General features: G+C 31.9%; 2 protein-coding genes and 1 pseudogene across 2 annotated transcripts; 1 reads left to right on the forward strand and 2 right to left on the reverse strand.

Annotated features, from left to right (window-relative positions):
• Nucleotides 1–431: 431 nt before the first annotated feature.
• LOC128160481 (uncharacterized) lies at nucleotides 432–2,918 on the forward strand. The gene is made up of 2 exons (XM_052823811.1): nucleotides 432–725; nucleotides 918–2,918. The coding sequence occupies exons 1-2, from the start codon at nucleotides 702–704 to the stop codon at nucleotides 2,850–2,852; spliced, it is 1,959 nt and encodes a 652-aa protein (XP_052679771.1). The 5' UTR covers nucleotides 432–701; the 3' UTR covers nucleotides 2,853–2,918.
• A 9,307-nt stretch (nucleotides 2,919–12,225) lies between these two features.
• LOC128161790 (heavy metal-binding protein HIP-like) lies at nucleotides 12,226–15,467 on the reverse strand (annotated as a pseudogene).
• A 1,594-nt stretch (nucleotides 15,468–17,061) lies between these two features.
• LOC128160578 (heavy metal-binding protein HIP-like) lies at nucleotides 17,062–18,767 on the reverse strand. Its single transcript, XM_052823912.1, has 2 exons — nucleotides 18,397–18,767; nucleotides 17,062–17,508 (listed from the first exon to the last, which is right to left on the reverse strand). The coding sequence occupies exons 1-2, from the start codon at nucleotides 18,716–18,718 to the stop codon at nucleotides 17,078–17,080; spliced, it is 753 nt and encodes a 250-aa protein (XP_052679872.1). The 5' UTR covers nucleotides 18,719–18,767; the 3' UTR covers nucleotides 17,062–17,077.
• Nucleotides 18,768–19,881: the final 1,114 nt, after the last annotated feature.

Consider the following 19,881-nt stretch of genomic DNA (forward strand, 5'->3'; position numbering starts at 1 on the left):
TTATAAAAAATCATATAATTAGTGAAATCTTATAATCAAGTTTAACCTTTTGTATTTATTGAACAAAATTCATATTTCTCAATACTAATTTCCTATTTAAATCTTAAATCTTAGTAATCGTCTTTTTTTCTTTTTAAATCTTTAGCTCATTTTTATCAAATAGACTATGATTCATGTTATTCTAAAATATCACCAATTATATAAATAAACAAATCAAATCAGTGTCGTCGGAGGCAAACTGAAAGTGAGGGAGCTAGACTTATAAGAAGCAAAAAGGGAAAAAAATGGTTATAGTTATGTCTTACTTAGCCCCTCACAGCCCACCTCTCCTCCCGGTTCCGGCGCTTATGCAAATTTAAACATGTTATGAAACTCTAATATACATTATATTCTTCTTCTTCTTTCAGGGAAAAATTTATTCGAGTTTAATTTATAAAAAGGTATTGATATAAATGGTTTGTTCATTAATTCAACTGTTTTAACGAGTGAACGCGTTTGACCTATTTGCATATTTTCATTTATTTTCGTGTCTATGTTGGACAAAGGACTGCATTATATTGACATCTTAATAAGCTTGCATATCAACCTTTTGGTTATTCAAAATATGTTATACAAAAGGTGATTTAGAAATTTCTATTTTTTCTTTTTTCAGTGTTAGTGTTATTTTCTGGATAAATCGTGGTTAAACGAGGTTATGTGAAATGTATGCGTTTAAACAAAACCAGGTTTGTAAACTTCTTGTACAATTTTTGTTTTCTTGTACAATTTTGATATGCACGTTACTTAATTTCATTTTCTTTGAATTTTTTCCATTCGTTAAGAATTAATTCAATTGTAACATTTCAATAATTTTGGATTACTAGTATTATAACATGAGGTTTAGCTTCACTTATTTTATATTTTTCACATTGATATAGGTCTTGAGCCTGCTTAGATTGTGGGTGTACACAACGATTGCCTTTCCAAAGGTAGCGTCTTATATTTGTGACCCGGACAGTTCAGAATGTGAAACTACATTAGTTGTGGAGAATTATCTAACAATGATTCACGAACGGTTTTCTGCAGTGTTTGTTTCTAATAGACACATTTATCAGTATAACGTGAAAAATACAACAATGGCGAAACCCATACCAAATCAAGATGTTATAACAGCTGATGGTTGGGAGACGCCGCGAATGGTTACAGTTGTCAATCGATCGCTGCCAGCACCTGATATAATTGTTTACGAAGGACAATCTGTTAAAGTCCACGTCATAAATAAAATGCATTCGGATTCAGTGACGATACATTGGCATGGCCTTCACCAGCATAACACACCTTACATGGATGGTGTACCGTTTATCACTCAGTGTCCTATCTTACCAGGCCAAAAATTTACATACAAATTCCAGGCTTATCCAAGGGGTAGTTTCTGGTATCATTCGCATTCGGGTTCTCAGCGATCAAATGGACTGGCTGGAGCTTTTATTGTTAGAAAGAGAGAACGTAATCCTATTCAAGAACATATAATGCAGGTGATGGAGTGGAACCATGATCATGATTCTCTGAAACAAACGTTGCTTCATGAACACAGAGTGGTTGAAAATAGATCTCCTATATCCTCATCTAGTTCTCACGACGGAATGATTTTCAGTAATATGGTTTTTCATTCTGCTTTAATTAATGGTAAAGGGCGTTTTTATTATGACCAATCAACAAAACACCATAATGGTGCGCCCTTAGAAATCTTTAATGTGAGAAGGGGCTTTACCTATCGATTCCGAGTACTCGCGACCGGAGCAAACTTTCCATTCCGGATATCTGTTGACGGCCATGTTTTGACTGTAATAGAATCAGATGGATACTCCATTCAACCGATTATTGTGGAATCATTCGTTATCAATCCCGGCGAACGGTTCGATTTTCAACTAGAAACTATACGTCCTGTGGGTAACTACTGGATCCGTGCAAAAACATTGGAGAACAAACGTCACTCTGAAGCAGAGGCGATATTGAGATATGATGGTGCTGATGATATTGAACCAACCACGCAACGAGGTGTCTGTACCGAATATGATCCATGTCGTGTATTAAATTGTCCGTTTTCTGCATTTGGATTTATGACAGGAATAGAGTGTATTCCGTTTGATCACTTAAAATCAGACCGAGAATACGACCCTGCACCTCCATATGTTCCTGGAAGGTTTCAAGAACATTTTTTGAATTTTGGATTCCCTGGTAAACACCCATCTGTAAACGGAAATGTTTTTAAAATGCCTGGTGTGACAGCATTAACACAAGCACATAAAATTGATAACCAATGTTCGAGCATGTGTGAGCAAGATAACGAATGTAAATGCACATTTTCTCTACAAATTAAACACGGCAATACTGTGCAGCTGGTTCTCTCAAACCTTGGTTTGGGAGCTGGTTGGTTTCATCCTATTCATATGCATGGGCATTCATTTCACGTCATCAAAATGGGATACGCTACATTTGACGAAAAGTATGGTTTTCTCGAGGAACAAAATAGTGATATCGATTGCAGTGGAGGGGAAAAACGAAGCAATGACTACAGCTTCTGTAAAAACGCCACCTGGCGGAACCAATCTTGGTTAAATGGTAACATACCAGGGCAAGAACTAAGGTACCCTCCTCGTAAAGATACAATAATTGTTCCAGACGGTGGTTATGCTGTTATACGATTCAAGGCTAATAATCCAGGAATCTGGATTATTCATTGTCATATCGAGATACATTCGCTACAAGGAATGGCTTTATTATTAAACGAGTCATTCCCGTATATACCCAGAACACCAAAGAACTTTCCAAAGTGTTCAGAGTTTGATGCTACTGATGTATATTTACATTGATATTAGTTATTTTTTATTTAAGTTACTTTGTGTAATATTGTTATTGTGACAATTGATTAAGAAAAACTAAATAGTTTAGTAATGTTCAACAGTTATACATGTAGCAGCATTGCTAATATATAAATAAACATGTACCATGCTAAAAAGATTAAAATCAAAGCGTGTTTAAAGCTGACTTGAATTCATGAATACACATTATTTCCATTTATCTCCAATAACTGTAATATCAGAACACTGCCATTTTATTTTCTCATTTTTATTGTTACACTTAACGCATACACCTTATAAAACGTCAAGGGCACCATTCTTTTTTCACCGTGTCCAATCATGCTTCACTGCGTTTATGTGTCTTATTCGCCCGAATACGCTACATTGGCCGCATATGATTATAGAAACGCGCTTTGAAGAATATACGACAACCACTGCATTGGTAAAAAAATATCTAATGAAAGACGAAACTAAACAAATTAAAATACAGGCAATCATATTACGAAAATTCTCAATCATTGTAGAACGTTTCCGTGTGGCGTACTTTTATATCGTCACACATGCGCAAATCTTACACAGTTGTAGATCGTGAGCTTACATTACAGTTCCATCGTAGTCAGTCAGTATCAACTCTTAATGATGCTGTTATTCGATGCCAATTAAATGTACTATATAGAATAAAAAAAAATGTTTCGCTTCTGTAAATATGACATACATCAGTAGCATTAATATGGTAAATTTTTGCCATACAAGTTTTTGGTGAGTTAGTCAGGCACCATTCTACCAATTTAGATACCAAACTGCCCCCCCCCCCCTCCCCCTTCAGATATTTCCTTGCAGCATACATTTTTCTATAACAAGTAAATCTATATATATAAAGATTACTTATAAGATATTAAATCACCAGGAACTCCCCCCCACCCCACCCCACCCCAACTTTTTTGTGGGAGAAAGTAAATGTAATAAATGAACATGTACATGAGTAAATCAACATTAAAATTGAAGGTAAAAAAGGAATACTATGCAGCCCCCCCCCCCCCCCCCCCACAGATTAGGATTTTCACTATTTGTAGAATTCAACATTTTTTGATAAGGCTGCCCCCTCCAAACTTTCAAAACTATGTTATGTGTTTGTTTGGTATTACTGTGCGCAAATTACCAATGAAAAGTGAACTGATTTAATGATAGTTGTAACGTGCTTTCATGTTGGCTAAAAGTTTTAGTTTATATCGTAAAAAATGGTTCTGCGTCACTGTAGGACTAAAGTGGAATGTATGTAACGCCGAACGTCGCGTTTGAATTTGTATAAGGTCATTCTAAAGGTAGAATGATCTTTTTTTCTACAATAAATAATTGTAGAGTGTAAAAGTAGTTTACACCTTATAAACCGTGAAGCTCTTTATTCATATAAAGTATAGCTATTCAATTCCTTCCTTTAATATTATCGTTCTTATAAATAGTTATGTATTTCTTCTTCCCAAAAATAGAATTTATAAAGAACTTTAAAGATAAGGTGGAAGATAGTTGAAATCATATTTAAAATAAGTCTGTAAAAGATTATCACCACAGTGACGTCAAAATATGGGTGTTTTTCGATGGTTTTTCAACTGGGAATTATCGAGTGCATGCTTGCTTAAGTATTTAATACATTTTCAAGTATTATGTGTATAAATATATAAACAAAAGACCTGCGCTCTATACGTCCGAAGGCATAATATGAAGGGAAACTACAATATTTTCATTCGTTTTCAAAATAGCAGGAGTGAGCCGATTTAGATGATTTCAAAGACAAACAACTAATGCACTTTGATGACCAATTTCAAGATTAAAATGAAAGGCATCGAAATTGATATTTATACGATACTTTTTAAAAATTTGTTAAAATTGGAGCAGATATTCGACTAAATCAAAAATAGTCAGTTTTAGTCATCTGGATATTTTTTGCATAAAAACCTGTTAACTAAAGTTCTACAGAGAAGCAAACTTGTGTCAATATTTATAAGTGAGGGATTTTTTAACCAATGCAAATTTCTTCCAGCAAAAGAAGATTAACCATGTGGGCTTTTGTTTATCATCCCTTGGTTTAAGGTTCCTCACTACACCTTGAAATTTGTTTCTCAAATCGGCAGAAAATTGCTTTATTATGATAGAAAGCATGATGGATAATAAGTATATATGTCAAACAGGCGGAGAAATGTGCAATTTTAGATAAAAAATTATATTTTTAAAAATGTCATTCAGTAAACATGAACAAAAGCCCAGGTGAATTCGAACTCATGACCTGCGGTTCACAAGCATGATACTTTAACCACTGAGCTATGACGATATACATCTGAATCTATTGATACAAACACTTTAACAAAACATTTAAATCGCCATCTTGTGACGTAGTGTCTTTAAAAATATAAGTATCGGTGTAATGAAGTACCTTAAATCACTTTCGGTTCTCAGAAAAAAATCTTCATCCTCAATGACATGGATAACAACGTTAATATCATATCATCCTCTCCAAGTCCTACATGTACGTATTGGTAGAGGATACCAACTTCTCTTCACTGTTGTTGAGTGTAGCCCATTTCCAGTGTTAGTCTTGACGATTGGTAGTACATTAGAACATTGCTCGAACGATAGCTCGTTTTATTTATAATAAGTAAAATGGTTTTGTCTGTATAAATTTGTGAATGTAACAAAATTTATCGTTACCGTTATTTCATTTAAATTTTAAATTCAACTGATTTACTCTTTAGATGTGAGTTTTATTCAGCTGAGGGTCTCCTTTTGATTTCAATCCAGGTAACTCAACAGTATCCATTAACCAACAATTGCAATTTTTTTTTTGTTGCATCTAATTCAGATTTAATATATAGCCGCCAATTCAGTATCATGTTTAGTGATACGTTTCCAACTTTCCTCATCTCTATCATTCGCAATATTCATAATTCTTCTATTATATCAAATGCGGTAGCCGGATCCTGAAGTTTTTGGATGTTGTTGAGCAACAGAAACAAAGAGAGAACAGATACAAATACAAAGCGTATCAACCACATTGTTCACCCATTTATCTAGCTTAACGAATGGTTATCATTTTGCATTTATAACTCTTATATAGTTACATATACGAAAATATTGTTGTTCTCTGACGGCATCGGGTATATATCTTGACCGAAAAAGAAAAAAAACAATTCTTATAAAATACTTTCTGGGTTAATATCCATTTTCAATTATTGCCTATTACATTGTGAAATTTGGTACAAGTACAATTATCTAACCTTATTCACTAAACATGTTCACCTTTTAAATTGGCAGCAATGTGTATTTTAGAGGTAATGCTATCAATATCTTAAAACAAAACTTTTAAAATGTAAAACCATCATTATTAAACAGATTTTATGCATAAATTTTGAAAAGGTGATCAGGCTTTTGGAAATGTTATCGTAATGCTTTTGAAGTTTTTAAATTGCTACAAAAATATGGTTGTCCTCTAAAACTATCAGGTACATTGACCTTAAAAAAAACTAAAAAATGTCAGGTTCAATTTATATGGATTACTATAAATCATAATTACCTATAAATTTTACTTTTACTTTTCTATCAAATTCAGTGTGAATAGTTTACTACCCATTTCAAACATCACCAATTATAATGTAAAAAAAAAAATAAACGAGGAAAGTTCGTTGCAAAGCAACAAATAAATCTTCCGTTGCTCTCGCGTGGTGAAAAAGAACAATCGACGATCGATCAATGATTTTATTCCTTTTTTATATTATGTATTAGTTATGCAAGATTTGTTAATGGACGTAGTCAATCTCTAATTTGATTGTTTGTGATTACTGAAATACCAATTATAAAATTTTGATTGTTTGTGATCACTGAAATACCAATTATAAAATTGGCAGTAATTATTATGAAATGAGCAAACCAAACCCATAATTGATCCAAAAATCAATATTTAATGAAGTTTATTATCCGTTAAAACAATTGATCTGATATACATGAAAGATAATATATACATGTAAATCCTTGAAAATGTAATTCCTACTCAATGCAGAGGGATTGAAAACATAGTACTATTTGCAACATTTCGAGAGTTCCCGTGAAATGTTTCTTTGCGTCATTTGCCTTTGATGTCTGTGTTAAATAAACCTTTCGGGTTTTTTTTTTAAAATATTTTATCCATAATTGATAATTTTCAAAGTATACCATTACTGCGTATAGCATTATTTCTCACTCGTGAAATAATTAACCTCTATCCGCTCGAAATTGAACCACCTGAGCCCTTCATTTTTGTACAGTAAAACATCACATAACACATAGGTATGTTGCACTCTGCCACTTTTGTGACTTTATTGTTAACCAAATTTGGTTTGAAATAATCAGGAAAATGACAATAGATGATTATATAACAATAATTAATAAGTTCATAAAATTAATCATAAAATTATGAATATTTAATTCTTTACCCATAATATTTTACAACTAAATTAATCCATAACTCCCATTACTGATGTAATCAATGATGTGATTGATTAGATAATTTATGAAAAACATAATCCTTGTGGTCTGAAAGCGCCATGCTTAATAAAGAAAAAAGAAAATACACAAGAATTTTTCTTTTTTATAAACATGTTCATAAAAAAGGAAGGTGGAGGGGTGGAGGTGGTTTATAGGTCGCTTTGAAAATTTTTAATGCTTAGCTATCGGCGTCCTGAAAGAAGTGAGAACCCACGCTATTAAAATGACGCTCCCAAGATTTTACCGCGGAATAAATTCATTGGTTACCTCCGACGACGTTGATTTTGTGTCCATATATGAAGATGCTGTATAACGTTGACAATACCGCAGGAAAGATAACTCTCGCGAACTTAACAGAAATCATCAATATGCATAAAATATTTTAAGAAATCTTAAAAATCATTTATGCAAAAATATTATTTAGTGGTCAAAAATTTATGAAACTTTATTAATAAGTTGGTTGATTCATTTATAAAATGTTTTAGTGAACATTGATTCTTTGTGAGATTCTTATCACGGGTTTGATTGAAATATATTTTATTTACGTTAATCTTAAATTTTTGATAGGCTATCTAAAAGTGTATCATTAAGCACTTTTTCGAAGATTTATAAGAATTATTTTCGGATTTATTAAAAATATTTTTAGGAATTTTCAGAATGTGTTAAATTTGCGCAGCGGCTACTTTGTGTAGAATGTGTGCACAATTTATTCTTACCAAGTAATGTTAATGTTTACATTAAACAGTAGAAATTAAAAAGCCAATGAAGCCATAGCTCTCAGCAATCTGGCAATTAAAAAAATATGACTCAATAGTTTATTCAATTCAAATAACATTGAACTAATTTGTAAAATAAACGGAGTTTTTAAAAATCAAACTCAACTAATTTTTGGAAACATTGATTATTCCAATAAAATACATGTAATTAAATTTTTAGTTAAAAGAAATTGATTGTACCAGTGGACAGCTTTCCTATTCATATACACAATCATCAGTGTGTAATTAAAATTAGTTGAAAAATAATTTGAATTGCATGCTTTTTTTTAAAGTAATTGATCAAATTACCATTACATCGTGATTACAACCCAATGTAAAATAGGTCAATTAGACATTACTTTCAATTACATCAAAATTTGCTATTAATTACACTCAATTACCATAACAAATTACCATTTTTCCATCTCTGGTTTACATGCAATATCTATATGCGTTATTGCCTATGTATCAACTTGCTTAGAACAGAGATTCACACATGGCTATCCCAGAATTTGACAATACCGTCGGTTTTATTCAAAATAAAAAACGGTTAATTGTTTGTTTTTGTGACTGAATTTTGGTGATTTATTTTGCAGTTTTGCTTTGTGTAATTGTAAGTTTATTCTTTTGTTTCTTTAAATTCATTAGTAGTACTTTCCAACCAAATAAATTCATATCTTCAACAGTTTATATCAATAAGCTACAGAGCTCTGTGCCGTTAAGATTTCTGTGGTAGGATGATGACCATTACCAGAGTTAGTTTTGATGACATCAAAAACCAGAATATGATGGCCACCAATAAATTAGACATGTAATGATAGTAGATCCGAGAGTAGAAGTTGGGCGATTATCTTTTCTTTATTTTTTAACATATCTATAATATAGTGATATATAATTTTATATCTACAATATATTAGAAAGGTTATATAGACACAATTGTTTTGGTCAAATCGCCTGAAATAAGATGACATTATTCCAAGGTAAATAGCCTACAATATTTAGCTACTTCAAAAACATTCTATAATTTTTACCGCAATGGCGTTTCATGCTTTTTGTTGATAGAACTTATGTTAACTATTTATTTATTGTTTTTTATTGTTCTTTTACTGTTTATGTTTATAAGTTTTTTTATGTGATATTATATTTGTATGTTTGTATAAGTGTACATGTACATCACCTATTCAAAAAATTAGCAATGCAGTTTTTTCTTAATTTTTTGATTAACTGATATTTAAGTCCATTTTATCAGTTTTTTGATATTCTAGTTAAATAAATTCATTAATATGTAAAACATTTTCACCTCATATCAGTCATCAATGAACTCATTGAAAACTTTTACATAAAACCAGTCAGAGAAAATATTGCAACCATATTGAAAGATCAAATTTGTTTATCAATTACACCCCTGCAAATGTTATTGTCATTTAAATTTTAGACCACGTGATTTTATTTGACCTTTTCAGTTTCGCAGTAAAAATCATGCCTCGTGTTTATAGTGTATTTCATAGAATCATAGAATTGTAGTCAAATATAAAATCTAGAGGTTTATTGATTTTAAACTTGATCTTCATTAATTGGTTGATAAAATGTGTTATAGAAATAAATGTGACAATACAAAAATAGTTCTTGTCTGCTGTTGCAACAATTAGCATTCTTGTAGAGATCACCCCTGAGGATTAATTTTCGATCCGCGCCTGGCCTATAGTAATACCATCAATAGTGAAACAGACTGTACTATTTCATGCAGAATGTTCCTTGAAAATGGCTCGATATACAAAGTTTTTATGCAAAACAGACACCCATTATTTTTCTAAAAACATAGTATTGTACACCACAAGCATCAAACATGGCTATGATTTTATTAAGCAACCCAATGTTTATATGTTCAACCACTCTACACGTGGTTGAACACGAACGATAACTCTGTTCTGAATATTTTCGTTTAATGTAAATAACCGCTAGATGGTGAAAAAAGACTTGCATCTTAAAAGGTTTTCATGTTTTAACATAAATCCAAGTAGGGATATGAAAAACGACAAGTTCTTACGTATTTTGAGAATATTAACCAAACACATTTAATTTACTTCCGCTCGAAATTTCACAGAAACTAAACAAATCTCGGTGAAGTCTCGTGAACTTTCATTTGAGCACCTCTGGATTTATTACATACTTAGCAACGATAAAGAAAACATTCCGAACACATTCGCAGGGGTGAATTAAGGCTCCCAAGTTATTCACAATTGTAAATTCTGTTGTACTTTGAACTATCATCAAATTAAAGTAGTATTGTTTGAAACAAACGGAGATTTAACAGGTATTTTACAATGAGGCCATTTTGAATATGACGGCCATATCAAAAATTATCATTTTGAATATAAGAACTTCCAAAGTTATTAATTTTTGAGAGTTGGTCCATAGCTAATATTGCTAAGTACACCTATAAACATACCACCGTGCCTTTGGTGCTCTCTTCATCAAGTGAGCAATTTTTTCACCAATCAGCCGGACTAAAACTGGTGCATCCATTTAATCATTTTTAAATGACCCTATGCGGTGTTATGGATTTTTTGCCCCCAAAATTAAAGTTTTTATAAATAAGTTTAAATTAAGATTGAAGATAGTTAAAATCATATAAAAAATAAGTGTGTATAAGATTATCACTACAATGACGTCATAATGTAGAAATAACGTCATGAAGACTGTCTTATTCGCCGGGTGTTAAGGAAGCATATGGGCAATTTAGCGTCTTGTTTTGACTGTTATATTCAAAATCGTGAGACTGAATAACTAATTTAAATCAGATCAAAAACTTAGTATTATCCTTTAAAATAGATCAGTGAATGCAATAAAATCGGGTCGTACATTACTGCTAGATTGGTGCATTATCACGTGGCAACTATAAATAGCTTACGTATATTCCTTAACATTAAATGAGATAACGTTAGAACAACACTACCCCGCGGTTTCCAAAATACAATAAACATACCAAGTGAAGGCAAAACATCTCAGTTTGATTGAAACCGCTGCTAGAATCCTATTCTTGATTCATCCGGTTCTCGAAAAACCTTCCCATCTTTTATATAGTTTGCATGGAAATCGGTATGTTGCATCAAAACAACTCAAAACATAGGATTCTAGCAGCACTTTTTAACTTAAGCATTATTCAATCTATCTATAAGTGTAAAATTTGAAGTTCAATGTATACGGGGATGTGTTGTTCTAGTCGGATTTTTATATCGTAAACAACGACAGAGGAAAGTCTGGCCGAGAAATGAAAGCAAATTTACATACCTTTTAGCGAATGTTTGATACAATTAACATCTCTCCCAGTATTCCTATGTTCACTGCTCAACAAATCACACCATAATATTTTATAAGTGACCCTAGATTACCTATATTTTGAATCTGTTTACAACGCTCCGATCAAATTTACACGACATTCAACTTTCAGTCATGACGTCATCAATGTGTAAATCTACGTATTATTATCTTTTTTGTGAAAAAATTGTCTTTAGTATATTTTTTATTTGTTATTTGTATACGTTTCGTTGGTCAAATACTGGAATGTGTACATAATAACTAAAATTTTGGAATTCACGGAATAACATGTAACTTGGATTCCATGTACTTCCTTAACACCCCCTGCATTTTGATAAATTAAAAATAAATGTTTTCAAGCACAATATAGGTGTTTTTTGGTGGTTTTTCGACTAGGAAATATCGAACACTTGCTTGCTCGAGTACCATTTTCAAGAATGATGTGTATAATTATATTAACAAAAACATATGTAAAAGTCATACTTGAGCGAGCTACGCTATATATATGCTTCCAGGGGCAAAATATGAGGAAAAACTACAAAATTTTCATTTGCTGTCAAAATTACGGAAATCAGCCAATTTAGGTTACTTCGTATATAAACAATTAATAAACAATGAGGATTTATTTCAATATTAAAGTGATAGGCATCTTCTGTTTAATAATTTATTAAAATTTGATACCGGTATTTATAAGATACTTTTTAAAAATTGGTTAAAATTGGGGTAGATATTCGACCATATCAAAACAGTCCTTTCTAGGCATTTTTAGGATAGGATATCTTTTGTATAAAAGCATGTTAACTAAAACTTTACGAGAGAGGCAAACTTTTCCCAATATTTATTAGTGAGAATTTGTTTAATCAATGCAATTTCCATCCAGCAAAGGAAGATCGACCGTGTGGGCTATTGTGTATCAACCCTTGGTTGAAATCGCTTTTGGTTCTCAGAAAGACGTCTTCACCCTCATTGACATGGATGACAACAGTAGTACCACTCATATCATCCTCTCCATGTCCTACGTATTGGTAGAGGGTACAAACTTCTTGTCCATTTATGATAAGTACAATACTGTGGAAGCTATTGTGGTGTAGTCGGATTGTCCAGGTAAAGACATAGAAACCTGAACTTGGCGCTGTAAATACTCCCTTAGTTGGATGTAACCCATTTCCAGCATTAGTCTTGACGACATCAAATATAAGAGTTTGATGCCCACCAATGTTATTCATATTTGTGGACATGTAGGCGTCAAACACAACGGTTTCATCATGAGACGACGGAGGAATAATTCGATCTTTTAAAAGGAAAAGATAGCCCATTAAAACATTTAAAACAACAGTCAACGATTTTTTTATTTAGTAAAATGATTGTGTATGTATTAATTTGTGAATGTCACACAATTTATCCTTACAGTTATTTCATTGATAAATTAAAATAAAAATTATCTACCTTTTCGTATGCGATGTTCACTCAGCTGAGGGTCTCCTGTTCTTTTCAAACCAGGTAACTCATCATTATCTGTTGACCAACAATCGCAATATCTTCTTACTGGATCTAATTCAGATTTAATTGTCGCCAATTCGGTATCATGTTTAGCGATACGTTTCCTACTTTCCTCCTCACTGTTTCGTAATATTCGTAATTCTTCTATTATATCAAATGCGGTAGTCGGATTCTGATTTTTTAGATGTTGTTGAGCAACAGAATAAAAACAAAGAGCAGCTACAAATGCTAAACGTATTAACCACATTGTTCATCTCATTTATCTTGCTTAACGATTGGTTATTATTATGCTTTTATAGCTTCCATATAGTTACGAAAATATGGTTGTCTTCTGAAAACATCGGGTATTATCTTGACCGAAGAACAACTATGTCAAGTACAAAGTAGAGATTATTAACATGTTTATAACATAAAACAAAATTCTGATAAAATACCTTATGTACTAATGTCCATTTTTAATCATCACACATTATATGAAATTAAGTACAAGTAATATTATCTAACTTTATTCACTAAACATTTTCACCTTTAAATTGACAGCAATACGTATTTTAGAGGGGTGCATTTTAATTTAATTCAAGTGATTAAGTAATGCTTTCAATATCTCAAAACAAAACTTTCTTTTAAACGGTACACCTTAATAAAATCTATTAAACTCTTTCCTCTAACCATGAGTATCTTTTTCCTTTGGCAACATTTCGCGGAAATTTATATTTAAAGTATACCCGTACATTATTACCTCAATGCAAAACCTGATTGCAATGTTGCAAAATTTAAATATCACTACATGTAATACATTAAATATACTTTAAGATGTATGAACTGAAAATGTTTTTTTTTCCATGGATGTTTTAAAGAACTGTGTTACTTCAAGTACACAGCCCTAGACATTCACATTATATGCAAAAGTGTCAGAGGGTTTATCGGTTAATCTTTACTTTCCTATCTATACATGTAGCATAGTTGCTGTTTTTGTGTAAGGCAAGAAGGTGATTAATACGACAATCTCATACTATTTGAAATAGTTCCAATAGTTGTCCTAAAAAATTTATATTCGTTTCATGCGAAGATAAAGTACGTTACTACTTTCATATATAAATAAATTATGGTGATTAATCAGCTCCATTCTTGTTAAAATAATCTTAAATCATAGAAGAGTAGATCAGAACACCCCTCTTCAAAGTCAGATATCAAAGTTTATTATCTGATAGTTTTATTTACCGGATATTCTTAAAACGTAATACTTTGTACATTTTAAAGGGTGTTTTGCAAACATGATATTGGTCAATGTTTCTTTGTGTATCAAAACATTTGAAAAGTACATTAGTTTTGCTTGTAAATCAGTCGCATATCAGGACAGACCTTATGGTTTGTTATCTGTAAACCAAAGACGAAACAAAAATTAGTACATGTATCTATGTGTAGGTAATCAGATATTCCTTTCTAGTGCGACACATATTGAATGTTCTTAACGACTTTAAGTAGACAGGTATACCAGCATGGCAGCCCGGCCAATAACTTATTGAAGTATGAAATACTAGAGATTGATACCTTATTACTACATTCAAAGCAATTGCATTGATTATTTTCCCTTTATTTTCTGTAAGTGATTCCTTTGAGTATTTTAGATTCGATAAATACGTATATGTACTTTAGACCTTGCATGAGGGGAGGTAATTTTTCTTACTTGTTTGTTATTAATTTTTTTCAGTTGCTCTTTTGCTTATGTTAAGTAATAATAAGGTGAGGACGCCAGAGTCATAGTATCGTTAAACAATAACAGTTACGAGTTTGATTTTTAAAAAAATATAAAATAATTATTTAAAGCAATATCTGAGCTGTAATTTTCAAATTTCATTTTGCTGCAAAAACCTGCATTTCTTATAGTTATGCCTGTAACCCCAACCTCTATTACAAATAATTAAATAATAGAAAATAATTCATATATTTAACCGAAAGAATAATTTTCCCATTTTATGAACATAACAATACGTCAATATTTTTTACAGACTGACGATTAAACTTTATGAATCTAAAGTTATCTATTTTCACATTTGCAATCAGACTGAAACCAAAATCGACTTAAATTGAATGTGAAGAGAGTAGCATATACTATGTCTACGAATTATTTTAATTATCGTGAAAGAATATTCGTAATTTCGTATTGTCATGCAGACAAATAACCAAAAAAAGTGTATTGAAGGTTACTTTTACGGACTAGAGTTGTGTTCCTTAAGGGGCTCCAATTTCATTAGGTGTAGTTTTCTTTCCATCGGAAGTTGATCCACAATGACACTTTCTTTTTGTCTCCTCTAGTTCGTTTTTACGGCCTTTAGCTCTGTTTCTTGTTTTGTAATCAGCATTCTATTTTCAATTACTATTTTACGTAAAAACCTTAACTCTTCTAAAATATCAATGTTTTCATCTTGGTTGGCGACATTATTTCTGTGTTCTGCAGTACAAGAACAAACACAAACAAAGGCCCCAAAGGCTAAATAAACCAACCACATGTTAACGTTGCGTTATATACTAGGTTCTGTCTTTCCAAAGAATAAGAGAAATATAATTCTACTTGTGTGATAATTTACCTTATCAGAGACCCTGACCCAAATGTTTAATGCCTGAAATGCAATTGATATGAATGTTCAGTTTGTAAACGAAACACGTTATGTTTATATAAGTTTTGCCAATGAACTTAAGCATCCTGCACCGAAGTAACTGCTTACTCCTTTGGTATTTCAACATTAGACATAAGACGTCCTTAAGCTATGATTGAATTTCACCTGATAAGTAGTTATATTGAAATTAATGGGGGGAAAACTACTTTCGTTTTCGATAAACCAGCCCGAAATAGCATAATGAGAACAAGGTGGTGTAAACGCATTGGCGGATCAAAGTCAATGGGAGTTTGAATTAAAATATATGCTTACAATGAAATGATATTAAATGATTGCGCAAAGAGTGAATATATTTACTGGGATTTTACTTGGAGTGTACATTGAAGTTAAGATTTGACAAATGTTGGATGAATAAAATAAAGCAATTCGTTTCTTGAATGCGCGATTTTAGTTTTGATGGATAGAACGCTTGCAAAGCATAAACTCTGGTGAGAGACTGGATATGATAGAAAATCTTTGCTTACACACCGCATACAGTGTGTTGATGAGGAGCTATGTCTTTTTAACCCTTAGACGAGTATTTTTACGCTGTGGTAATTATTGTCCATTTCTCTTATAGTGCAGGTAAAAGCGTACTGGTTAGAGATGAAATATGTCATTCGTCAAAATTGACGAAAATAAAGAAAAATTAATACAAGGAGATCAGACCAAAACCTGTTCACACAAAATGTTTAATAACATCAATATGTTGATATCCTTAAATTACAGAACAATAATATTTTGTTCAAAATTGTATACAATATATACAAAACCAGCAAAAAGATGGCACCTCAAAAATAAGTTGTCATGGTTTTGATGGGGCATTTTTGTTGTTATTTTTAAGGGGGTACATTCTTTGATGTAAAAACTTAAACACATTGTTCCCGTAACACTTTCATAGAAGAAAGCTATTTGATATGTTTCCAATCTTTGAACCAAAGAATCGCAGAGGTAAAGTCATCTGGTGTTCATTATCTGATACTATAACTTTATTGTTATGATGATTTCATGTTTTATGCTCGTTATCATTGAGCAGGAAGACAATATAATCATTTAAGCTCGTTTTATAAGTAATTTGAGACAGAAGTGTTTATTCGAAATCAATTGAAATTATGTCTGAATTAAGAAGTGGCTTTAAAAGTCAGGAAAATGTATACATCGAAAAGATGTAGATGTAAAACAAACACCCACCTCTATTGGATTCTTTTCAGACGCAAGGAACAGGAATTTAAAGACGGTGTTACATGGTCAGCTTTCATCCTAAGCATTCATTATCCTGTGGTTCCTGTTCATACTGATGTTCAATCTTAAGTTTAAAAACTATTATATGACAATGGATTTTAACTTTAGATGAGATATCATTGAAAAATGTTCCCTATTTAGACAGATTGTTTTCCAGTGGGCCTACTTAAAGGCGGATTTTTGTTTTACAACACTACAGAAGGGTTAAAAAAGTTTCATAAATAAACCATCCTTTGCTTTTATTATTATTTTTTTAATTCAGCTTCCATCCCGCAAAGGAAGAGTATCCATGTATGCTGCTATTAATCACTCCTTGGTTGAAATCCATTTTGGTTCTCAAGAAAACGTCTTCCCCCTCATTGACATGGATGACCACAGTGGTACTACTCATATCGTCCTCTCCAGGTCCAGCGTGTTGATAGAGAGCCCCGACTTCCTGTCCATTCACGACCAGTTCCACGCTGTGGTAACTATTGTCAAATTCTCTAATAGTCCAAGTGAAAACGTAAAATCCAGAGCTCGGTGCCATGAAGACTCCTGTGGTAGGATGTAGTCCGTTTCCAGAGTTAGTTTTGATGACATCAAAGACCAGAGTATGGTGGCCACCGATGTTCGTCATTGGAGTAGACATGTAACCATAGAACGCAACGGGTCCATCATGAGAAGTGGGGGGAATTATCCTACCTAAAACATCCAATACATACTGTTACTTATTTTATGAATCTTATTCAATTTTTTATCATAGTGGTTTATAATAATCAGTCTGATCATATACGTGCAACATTGTGTCTTTTGTTGATTTATTTCTTAAGGTGATGTTGGAAACCTCTATGTTGTGTCGTATTATTCATCATCGAAATGAACAATAAAATCAAATACAAAGTTTAAACAGCGTAGCGCAGTGGGTTAGATATATATATATATATATATATATATATATATATATATAAAGTAAAATAAGAAAACACGAAAAACGTTCAATATAATCTTCTATATATATATATACGGAACTGTAAATTATTCGAATCCCGCTGGGGAGTTTTAAAAAATTTTACCTTTCAAAAAAAATTAAACGTATTTTTTGGTTACCTGTTGTAAAGTTTGAAAGTTTTGAACCGGTGAGAGTATTTTAATTTAATGTAATTTAATTCACATTAATATCGATAGATGTACCATACCACCTTAAATGTCCATATTCAATTTTGCCTTGTGTTGAATGTTGCAACATTTTGCATTTAGTTTAGCACTTATATCTATTTTTTTTATTTTGCAAAGGGTGTATTTTTGTCAAGTTAACGGATTATTTCAATAATTCAACAATGAAAGGATCCAGATAAATGAGTAAAACTGCATGGAAATCCTTTTTTTTTCCCTTTATTTACATGTATATATCAGCATAACGTTTAAACTTTTCCAATAATATATATTGTTAATCTTGGTATGAGTGATGTTTGCAAGTTTGTATGAGTGGTATGTGCAAAGTATAATACATGTACATATACTTGATTGTTTGCATTAATAGCACAGAAATAAAGCCAAAAAAAACAAAAAAAACACTGCATGAAAATTTACCTCTACGGATTAGCGTTGCCTTTTTCTGAGGGACTTCTACTTTTTTGGCTGTAATTTTCTTTTCATCAGACGTTGATCCACAATGACAATTTCTTTTTGTCTCTTCGAGCTCGCGTTTCACGGTCTTTAGCTCCGTTTCTTGTTTTGTGATCAGTATTCTATTTTCTACTACCATTTTCCGTAATAACCTTAACTCTTCTAAAATATCAATGTTTTCGTCTTCGTTGGCGGCGAGATTCGCAGGTTCTTCTGTACAAGAACAAACGCAAACAATGGCCCCGAGGGCTAAATAACGCAGCCACATGTTAAAGGTGCGTTGCATAGGTTACCTTTCTGACCAAAGAATTAGAAAAATATACTCCGATTTCTATATATGCAGTAATGTAGATTATCAGAGATCCTGACCCAAATATTCGAATACAGAAGTACAAGTGATATGGGAGGTCGAATCGCAATATAAATAATTTGTAGCGAACATCAAGTTATTATCAAGTTATTACTTCTGCAAAATGTTTGAAAAAAAAAGAGCCAGCTTTTGGTTTATTTTGATTTATGCATACATGTAACATGAAATGATGTTATAATTATATACATTGTCTGTGATCACACTACATATCACAATTGTAACGACACTATAACTCAGTACAGTTCATTAATGACGCAAATGATACTGTTGAGGCGCAAGTGGACATTGTATAAATATATTAAACGCAAAAATGTCAGTGACTAATATTAATTCGTGAAAACCATATGAATATAAGTTATATCAAACCATTTTTACACATTCTTTGAATGTTATAAATTCACTTTCAATATTATACATTCATTTGCAACTTAAACACGTGTTCTAAAATCTATAGGCCTAGCTACATGTATTCCGGTTAAATCTGCTACGGAAATCTTCGCGCGAATGCTACTTGACTGTGTCGGTCACTTTAAGTTAAACAGAGCACTCAAGTAAATAACAATACACTTACAAAGATTTCAAAATTCATCAGGGACGTATATACTTAGTATATACGCATATATATAATATAAACGTCCCAGAATTCATCAATTAAAGAAACACATAAGAGGTTAAAATTAATATCTAATGAATAATACACAATTATAATGATCATGCAACGTTGTTGGACGTTTTGTTTATACGTTTTTTCGTAAAAGTTATATATGGTAAAAGATTTGTGGGGAAAATCAGTTATTTGAATTAGTGTATTGGAACCCCCCCCCCCCCCACACACACACACACACTAATTAACCACGTTAATAATGAAGCATCTTTAAATATAAAATTCTTAAGTTACAATATATACACAACAACTTGTTCTGTAAATATACAAACATTTCGAATAAAATCGTTATCTTTGTTTGCTATCGGGCCATTAATTGACAATTGGCTGAGAAATAATGATTTTTAAAAGATCAAATGTGAAAGGGTGTGGAATAATGTGGATAAAATTTGACTAGGCACCGTATAAAATAACG

Source organism: Crassostrea angulata, chromosome 8 (assembly GCF_025612915.1).
Source record: "Crassostrea angulata isolate pt1a10 chromosome 8, ASM2561291v2, whole genome shotgun sequence".
Classification (NCBI taxonomy): domain Eukaryota; kingdom Metazoa; phylum Mollusca; class Bivalvia; order Ostreida; family Ostreidae; genus Magallana; species Magallana angulata.